The 9,694-nt window shown below is 47.0% G+C and overlaps 1 protein-coding gene across 3 annotated transcripts in view; it reads left to right on the top strand.

Annotated features, from left to right (window-relative positions):
• Positions 1-7,273: 7,273 nt before the first annotated feature.
• The window catches only part of diras1a (DIRAS family, GTP-binding RAS-like 1a), a 5,341-nt gene continuing 2,920 nt past the window's right edge, over positions 7,274-9,694 (top strand). The window contains exon 1 of one of the 3 annotated variants that reach the window (XM_010755494.3): positions 7,274-7,443. Coding sequence is in view for 1 of the 3 variants with exons in the window: in XM_027289840.1 (XP_027145641.1) it covers positions 7,714-7,753 (40 nt within the window). In the remaining 2 variants the exon portion in view is untranslated. Of the gene's footprint in view, positions 7,547-7,640; positions 7,754-9,694 lie in introns of those variants that run through there. The other 2 variants (XM_027289841.1, XM_027289840.1) reach the window with 2 other exon arrangements.

Genomic DNA, 9,694 nt, shown 5'->3' with positions numbered 1-9,694 from the left:
GCTGAAAGACAGACGCCGAGCTGGGCTGATGCTGCTGGACTAGGCAGTGATATCAGCTGCTGCTGGGTCTGGTTCTGGTTCTGGTTCTGGGCTGACTGCTGCTGGACTAGGCAGTGAGATCAGCTGCTGCTGGGTCTGGTTCTGGTTCTGGGCTGACTGCTGCTGGACTAGGCAGTGAGATCAGCTGCTGCTGGTTCTGTCAGGATGTTTCCTCTTAGCTCATATATTATAGAACCTGATGTTTTGACTCCTGACAGTCTGATGTTAGTGCTCTCCCCGAATCTGGATGAGTCAAGGTGACAGGACGCTGATTTAAACCACAAAGAACGAAGAAAACGACGAAGAAGAATCAAATCAGATTCAGATTTTAATTGTACAGCCAAAGTCACAAGTCCCATTTTCCTTGAGGCTTTTACAATCTGTTACAGGGGTGACACCCTCTGTCCCTTAGACCCTCGGTTTCCAGTGAGGAAAAAACTTGCCCACAAAAACCTTTAAACAGGGAAAAAAGGTGGAGAAACCTCAGGAAGAGCCACAGAGGAGGGATCCCTCTCCCAGGACGGACACAGTCCCCCGGGCAGTGTAAATCCTATGGCAGCATCACTAGGGATGCCTGAGCCAGCACTAACTATAAGCTCTCTATCAAGGGAAAGTCTTCAGTCTACTCTTAAAGGTGTTGACCGTGTCTGCCTCCTGAACCCCAGAACGTAGTTGTTCACAGAAGAGGAGGCTATATCTATGAAAGGCTCTGGCTCCCAATCTACTTTGGAGACTATAGGAACCACAATGAACCCCAAGGACCACAAGAACACAAAGGAACCCGCGTCCTGAGAGCGCAGGTTCTAGAGGGGAGTAAGTACTATGAGCTCTTTTAGATATGATGGTGCCTGACCATGAGAAGAAGAAGAATGAGGAAGGAGGAGAAGAGCTGGATGTGTTCACATGACTCTGCTCATCACACTAAGACGCATTTTTCTCCTCTCCTCTTCCCTCTGCCTGAAGGATGCGGTTGCCATGGTAATCAAACAGTCCCCAGAGGGGGGAGGGGGTTGGAGAGATAGACGAGCCTGGGAGTGTTGGGGGTGTAGCGGGTGGAGTGAGACGCTCTTCTTTGTTCAGACGTTTATCATGAAGGAATTAACTAATAATATAATATAATATAGATAACTATAATATAATATATGAGCTAAGAGGAAACATCCCTGAACAACGCGCTATCTCTGCCTGTCCACATCACCCACAGACCTCAAATATAATAACTATATTATAATACATCGGCCTAGTCAATAATCAGCAAAGTCAGGACCCAAACCCGAAACAGAAACCAGAAGCCAGTGATCTCAACTGCCTAGACACCAGTCACCCAGCAGACAGAACAACCACCTGATCCATGCCTAGTCCAGCAGCAAGAGAACCGAGACCCACCTTTAGGCAGCCTAGTCCCAGCAGTCGCACTCGGTCTGTCTTTCAGCCTTTATTTCACCAAGCTCTCACCAACCACTAAAAGTCAGTCCCACATTTTTACTCTTGTCCGGCGGCTTCTTGCTCGCTCCACACTCTCCCTTTTCTTTCTTAGCTTCTCCGTCAGCTGTCCTCTTCACATCTCTTGCTCCTCTTCTTCGGTCTGTCTCTCTGTCTCCCTCTGTTTCTGTCTCTGCTTCCTGTCGTCTCTCTGTCTTCTTCTTCTTCGTCTTCCGCCCTCCATCTCATATTGGGGTCATGCGCTTTCCATGACTGAGGGTTTCGCATGGCAACTGCCACCTTAACAGGCTCGTTAGCGCTCGTTAAGTCTCGTCTGATTCTTTATCCTCACGGGAGCATCCGACCCAGCATGCGTTGCAGCGAATGCAGCAGTGTGGTGTTGTGTGTGGTGTGTGTGTGTGTGTGTGTGTGATATCAGATGACAAAGAGCAGAGAGAGCCATCACTTGATGTAAATGTGTCACCATGGCGATGGGTGGGGGAGATGTGAGCCCGTACCACAGTAACACAGAACATCAATAGTCAGAGGGTTTTTGACGCACACGCACACACACACACACCACCACACACACACACACACACCACCGCTGAGCTCTGCAGCATCACAGAGATTTTCACACACATTATTCTTCTATCCCTGTGAGGACCCTGAAACTTTAAACCTGAGACGGATTTTAAAAAACTCGCTCGTTGTCATGACGACGTGTGGTTCGACATGCCATCCGTGAATCCACCTTAAATCCACCCTTAAACAACAGTCTGGATCCTGTTTCTCCTCTCAGACCTCCACCCTCCTCTTACCCACAATCCCCTGGTGGCTTGCCTCCCATAATGAATGCAGCTGTGACATCTGTGCCGAAGCAGAAACACCTGAAACAGGTTTTTCTTTCCACTTCCTGTCGTAGCGTTCGACCTCTGACTCATCGTCTCTGCAGTGAAGGTCACCGCCTCATCCGTCACATGACCGCCTTTAAAGAGCGCACTGAGCATGTGCAGGAATGACCCCCAAGTAATGACCTCACTGAGTCTGACAGAGAGACAATGATGTCTGACTGTGTAGAAATGAGGTTTATGGTCTGGTCAAAACCTGGACGTAGTCCCTCCGTGACGGTCCCCAGCAGACTGTCAAAAACCTGGATCCGTAAGTCTCCGATGACGTCCCCGCAGACTGTCTCAGAACACTGAGGCGTAGTCTCCGTGACGTCCCCGCAGACTGTCTTAAAACCTGGACTGTTAGTACCCGATGACATCCCCGCGACTGTCTAAAAACCTGGACGTAGTCTCCGTGACGTCCCCAGCAGACTGTCTAAAACCTGGAGTAAGTCCCGTGACACCCCGCAGACTGTCTAAAACCTGGACGTAGTCTCCGTGACGTCCCCGCAGAGGTCTAAAACCTGGACGTTAGTCTCCCGTGACGAAATAGACCCCGGACGCTGGGTTCCTTGTGGTTCCTTGTGGTTCCTTGTGGTTCCTTGTGGTTCCTTGTGGTTCCTATAGTCTCCAAAAGTAGATTGGGAGCCAGAGCTTTCAGCTATCAGGCTCCTCTTCTGTGGAACAAACTACCTTTCTGGGTTCAGGAGGCAGACACGGTCAACACCTTTAAGAGTAGACTGAAGACTTTCCTCTTTGATAGAGCTTATAGTTAGTGCTGGCTCAGGTCATCCCTTAGTGATGCTGCCATAGGATTAGACTGCCGGGGGACTGTGTCCGTCCTGGGAGAGGGATCCCTCCTCTGTGGCTCTTCCTGAGGTTTCTTCCACCTTTTTTCCCTGTTAAAGGTTTTTGTGGGCAAGTTTTTCCTCACTGGAACCGAGGGTCTAAGGACAGAGGGTGTCACTCCCTGTACAGATTGTAAAGCCTCAGAGGAAAATGGACTTTGTGACTTTGGGCTGTACAAATAAAACCTGATCTGATTTGATTCTTCTTCTTCTTTTTCTTCTTCTTTGTGGTTTAAATCAGCGTCCTGTCACCTTGACTCATCCAGATTCTGGAGAGTCACATGACATCAGACTGTCAGGAGTCAAAACATCAGGTTCATGTTTCACAGATCAGAGGAAGAGGAAGAGGAAGAGGAAGAGGAAGAGGAGGAAGAGGAGGATGGATGGTGGATGCTTCATTCACAACAACAAACGATGTCTTCACAGAGAGTCGGCGCTCACTTCCTGTCAGCAAACAACAAGCAGCTCTGACAGGCGGCCATGTTGGTGATCACAGAGCATGCTCAGACATTTAAAGCAACTGCAGTCCAACACCTGGAAACACCTGGAAACGCCTGGAAATGCCTGGAAACACCAGGAAACACCTGGAAACCGGTTCTGAACATCTGACCTGAGCCCAGCACTCAGAGGTCAGAGGTCAAACCGACCATCAGGAACATCAACACAGGAAACAGTTCAGACCGAGCTCAAACACAAACATGATATGAATATAAACGTAAACATAAATATGAGTCTGATATGTTTTTGTTTACTGTTTGTTTAAAATAATGTTTCTGTTTGATCATCAAATCATCATCATGTGACATCAGAATTTATTCATTCATCTCATGAATATTAATAATATTATTTCATATTTTAGAAGACAGAACTTTAATGTGAAATCAGCTGATTCACAGACAGATGTGATTTCTAATGAACAATAATAAACAATATTTTCAATAAATCAGCTGAAGAAGATTTTCTTCATCCTGTTAAATATGAAATAATTTAAACAAACTCAATCAGACAAATATGAAAAACATCAAGTTCACAGTTCAGTTTATTTCTGCAGCTCCGTCATAACTTCAGTGAGGTTTGAAATATGCGCCGCCATGTTTCATGTGCTGCTTCTAATCTAAACATGGATCATTGGTGGACCTGAGGAGGGCTGAGTGACCACACCCACCTGTCAGTCAAAGCGTCCACGCTCTTAACCCTGCATAACTTTAAGCCTTAATATAATGTGAACAGGTGAGTTGTATATAAATTCACCCTCAGTACAGTTGTCATGAACGGGGAAATTAGCTACAGAGACCAAAACTGTTTTTTGTCCCAGGCTGTAAACATGTTTATTTCTGCTGTGAAGTTGGACATTTGGACATGGGGACTTATGGAGACTGACTCACTTCTGGAGCCAGCCTCAGGTGGACGTTAGAGGAACTGCAGGTTGTGTTCACCGGAGGTTCAAACTAAAGAGTCAAACATGCATTTCAGAAAACAGCTGATGGATGTGATCAAACAAACTGCGGATGATGGTGATGATGGTGATGATGATGATGATGATGAAGATGATGATGAAGGTCAAAAACTGACTCATCAAACAAACAACAAAAAATGATTTGATGTCCTTCAGACCAATCAGCAGAGAGCGTGAACACTGATCAGAGATCAGATCCATGAACCGGATCAAACAGCGTCATCACGGACCAGTGAGACCAGCACAGACCGGGAGAGACCGCATGAGGCGTTCAAGGCCCCAAATCAACAAATTATTAAATATTAGGAATCATCACGATGAGACGTTCAAGGTCTCAAATAAAAATCAGATTCACAGAAAAAGAAAGAAAAAAAACATTTGTGCATGTTTTTAGGATTAAACAGAAAATCTGAATTCTTTCGACGACATCTCTAATTCATCAGCTCCTCCATCCTCCATCCTCCCTCCATCAGCTCCTCCATCCTCCATCCTCCATCCATCCTCCATCCTCCCTCCATCAGCTCCTCCATCCTCCATCCTCCCTCCATCCTCCCTCCATCAGCTCCTCCATCCTCCCTCCATCATCCTCCATCCTCCCTTCATCAGCTCCTCCATCCTCCATCACCCACCATCCTCCCTCCATCCTCCCTCCATCACCCTCCATCACCCTCCATCCTCCCTCCATCCTCCCTCCATCACCCTCCGTCCTCCCTCTGTCTGCATGAAGGAGGACAAACAACGGGACGCACCCCGCAGCCCCGCATAAACACGCACGGTGAAAGCTTCAAACATCGGGCTGCAGCATTTATCACTGATCTGAGATCAGCATCCAGCCTCTCTTTGTCCTTATCCGCAGCGTTCAGCACCAGAACCGACGAGAACCGGACCGAACCGGGCTCAGGATGGCCGGGCGGGTCCGAAGGGACGTTCACCCGACTTAAGGTGGATTTAATTCGAGATAAATAATCTGAGATAAAAACTATAAGAAAGGAGAGATCTGTGCTTACCTCATGACGAACAGAGCTGAAGATCACTGACCGACTGAGAGAGGGAGGGAGGAGAGAGAGAGAGAGAGGGAGAGGAGAGAGAGAGAGAGGAGAGGAGGAGGGAGGGGAGGAGAGAGAGAGAGGAGGGAGGAGAGGGAGGGAGGAGAGAGAGAGAGGAGGGAGGAGAGGGAGGGAGGGGAGGAGAGGAGGAGGAGCTCTTTACAGTGTGAATAAAATCCTCGTTTCATCATTTAATATGCAAATGGAAGTCTGCAGCTCGTTATTCCAGCATATACAGAGACCACAGACCACGCCCCTCCCACCTGTCAGTCAAAGCGTCCCCCGCTCTTAACCCCTGCATAACTTTAAGCCTTAATATAATGTGAACAGGTGAGTTGTATATAAATTCACCCTCAGTACAGTTGTCATGAACGGGGAAATTAGCTACAGAGACCAAAACTGTTTTTTGTACCAGGCTGTAAACATGTTTATTTCTGCTGTGAAGTTGGACATTTGGACATGGGGACTTATGGAGACTGACTCACTTCTGGAGCCAGCCTCAGGTGGACGTTAGAGGAACTGCAGGTTGTGTCTTCACAGTTCAGGTTGACGATTGGATGGTTGGAACCAGCTGATTCAGATTTATCTTCTTTATCTTTCCTTACTTCCTTCTTCCTTTACTTCTATTTTTTACTTCACTTCCTCCCTGAGTTTTTCTTTTTTTAGCATTCAGAGATGACAGACGTTCTTTCCTTCTTTCCTCAACTTATGTTCCTTACTTGTTCCCTCTTTCTTTACTTCCTTCTTTTATTTCCTTTTTTGTGTCACAGTTTGTATTTCTATTATGATGTCATTATGATGTCATTATGATGTCATGATTTTCATCCTGATCCTCGTGTTGTTTGATTTTTATTTCCTGTTTGAACAAATCTCTCCACATTCGTGTCACTCTTCAGCCGATGCGGATGTTTTATATTTGAGTTTTTTAAAGAGGCTTCACACACTGCTCATTCACTGCAGCCATCATGGCCTCATCAGTTCAGAGCTGATCAATAACTGATCGATCAGTCACATGACAGCCTGTCTTCATGTGAAATTAAAGACACAAACCTGTGCTGACCTCTGGTGGAAGATTCGAGAAGTGCAGACAGAAACAGTAAAGAAGATGATGATGAAAAATGTATAGATTACTTTTACAAAAGTAAAAACTTTCCTTTCAAAGGTAATAGATTACTTCTGAAAAAGATTGAATATTTCTGAAAATATTTTTACCTTTGAAAGTAAAAGATTATTTTTGGGAAACAATACTTTTATCATCATCATCATCATCATCATCATCATCATCATCATCATCATCATGTACTTATGCTCGTCGATCACTGCCTTCAAAATAAAAGCGAAACACGTGTTTTGAACTTTTTTTTATCAGCGCGTGCTCGCCTTCGTGTTCAGATAAAACATCATTTAAATATTTTATTTCACTCATTGTACATTTTTTAATTTGAAGGTCAGCTTTTGTTCCAGTCTGTAGATACAGATATCAGACTTTTATTCTGAAAATCCACCGAAAAGACCCGAACGGAAGTGTTGTCTCTTGTTTTTGCCAGCGCAGAGGAGGGAGGAGGTGATGGTGATGAGGAGGAGGAGGAGGAGGAGGAGGAGGTCTGATCAGCAGCAGGTCTGATGATGATGATGATGATGATGATGATGTGAGTCAGAGAGCGGAGGGTTCAGGATGCTCACAGCCGCTCCAGAGTAGACAAACCCCGCACAGAGACCGAGGGTCCGCCGGAGGAGGCACGGTGAGTCCTCACACCGACACTTACACACCGACAGCGGGGGGGCGGACGGACAGCAGCCCGGGAGCGGAGCTCGACAGGCGGTCTGATTTCACCGACAGGCCCGGTACTGCTGCTGGAGCTCTAAATTTATATATACATCTGTGTGTGTGTGTGTGTGTGTGTGTGTGTGTGTGTGTGTGCTACTGGGTGCGCGTGCCCGCCTGTGCGCGTGCCCGGGCCGTCCTTACTATTTAAGCGGAGTCAGACTCATTAACATAATGAGAGGAGGTAATGAGTCTGCAGCTGATTGAAACTGACAACAAAGCGGCAGGTCAGCTGTGTGTGTGTGAGTGTGTGATTGTGTGTGTGAGTGTGTGTGTATGTGTGTGTGTGTCTGTGAGGGTGTGTGTGAGTGTGTGTGTGTGTGTGTGTGAGAGAGAGAGTGTTGTATAAGTATGTTGTGTGTCGTGACGACAGATAATCATTGTTACAGTAAAAAAGTACTACCACAACTACAAGCCGTGCATTGAAAGTACTCATTATGCAGTATAATGTAATGTAATGTAATGTAACTCACTGAGGTCGTTCTGTTACTGTGAATATCAGCACAGGAAGCAGGATACCGTCAGTTACTATGGTAACATTTAAAAAACAACAACTCCTAAACTCCCGTCACATCCACCAATCAGGAACCTTCATGTTAACATTAAAATAAAGCTGGTCTGCTACGTCCAGGTTTTAGACAGTCTGCGGGGACGTCTCAGAGACTACGTCCAGGTTTTAGACAGTCTGCGGGGACATCATGGAGACATATTTTGACGTCTGTCCTGATGACAGCAGGTTATTTCTGTAGCTCGCTCTGTGGTGTCTTCCCGCCTGCCTCTGCACAGGAAGTGACGTCAGATGATGTGGGCAGGCTTGTTACCATGACAACGGCCCCGCTAAATATGATGACATGTTTGTAGCCTCTCTGAGTGTATAAGTCTCTGCTGTCTGTCTCCTCTGAGCACCGTCACCATGGCAACCAGACAACACACTCTCTCACACACACACACACACACACACACACACACACACACACACCTGCCTCCTGATAGCATCCATTGTGTTTCTGGATGTAACCATGGGAGCACCTGAATGTGTGTGTGTGGTGTGTGTGTGTGTGTGTGTGTGTGTGTGTGTGTGTATGTGTGTGTGTGTGTATGTGTGTTTGTTGATTAACGAGCTGATGATTAGTCACTGGTCTAAATCTGTGGCTGAGACGAGGACGGTGACGTCTGAACAGAATCAGCTGATCTGAAGTCAGATGTTTTAAACGTGAACTCTCCGTGTCTGATCATCATTCACATCCTGATATACAAACAGACTGAACATGTACTGTCACTGTGTATTAGTACACATGTACTGTCACTGTGTATTAGTACACATGTACTGTCACTGTGTATTAGTACTTTAATGTAGTAAAGCGTCAGCCTGCTCCTCCTCCCTCAGCTGAGACTTTTCTAAGAGTTTACAGTGGGTGTGTGTTGGTAGATTGTGCAGAGAGAGAAACATTTGTCCAAACACATTTACAAACAGCTCTGATGGACACAGACGTCTCTGATGGACACAGACGTCTCTGATGGACACAGACGTCTCTGCAGAAATCATTCATACAAACGCAGCAAAATCTGTGTGAACGCAGAGATATCCCTGCTGAGACTGAAGACTGAAGACTGAAGACTGAAGACTGAAGACTGAAGACTTCACTTTAGACAGAGATTATAGTTAGTGCTGGCTCTGCCCCCTCTCTCTCTATCTGCCCTCTCTCTCTCTATCTGCCCCCTCTCTCTCTCTATCTGCCCTCTCTCTCTCTATCTGCCCCCTCTCTCTCTCTATCAATCTGCCCCCCCTCTCGCTATCTGCCCCCCTCTCGTCTCTAATCTGCCCCCCCTCCTCTCTCTTATCTGCCCTATCTGCCCTCTCGCTCTATCTGCCCCCCCTCCCTCTATCGGCCCCCCCCTCGCTATCTTGCCCTCGCAGCTCGATATCTCCCCCGCTCTCTCTCTATCGCCCCCCCTGCCTCTATCTGCCCCCTCTCTCTCAATCTGCCCCCCCTCTCCTATCTGCCCCCCTCTCTCTCTATCTGCCCCCTCTCTCTCGATCTGCCCCCACTTCTCTATCTGCCCCCCTCTCTCTCTCTATCTGCCCCTCGTCTCTCTCTATCTGCCCCCCCCTCGCTATCTGCGCCCTCTCTCCGCTATCTGCTGCCCCTCTCTCTCCTATCTGACCC

Source organism: Larimichthys crocea, chromosome XVII, assembly GCF_000972845.2.
Source record: "Larimichthys crocea isolate SSNF chromosome XVII, L_crocea_2.0, whole genome shotgun sequence".
In the NCBI taxonomy this organism is placed as follows: domain Eukaryota; kingdom Metazoa; phylum Chordata; class Actinopteri; family Sciaenidae; genus Larimichthys; species Larimichthys crocea.
Note: the sequence above shows the minus strand (reverse complement) of the source record. Positions and strands in the feature narration are given on the sequence as shown.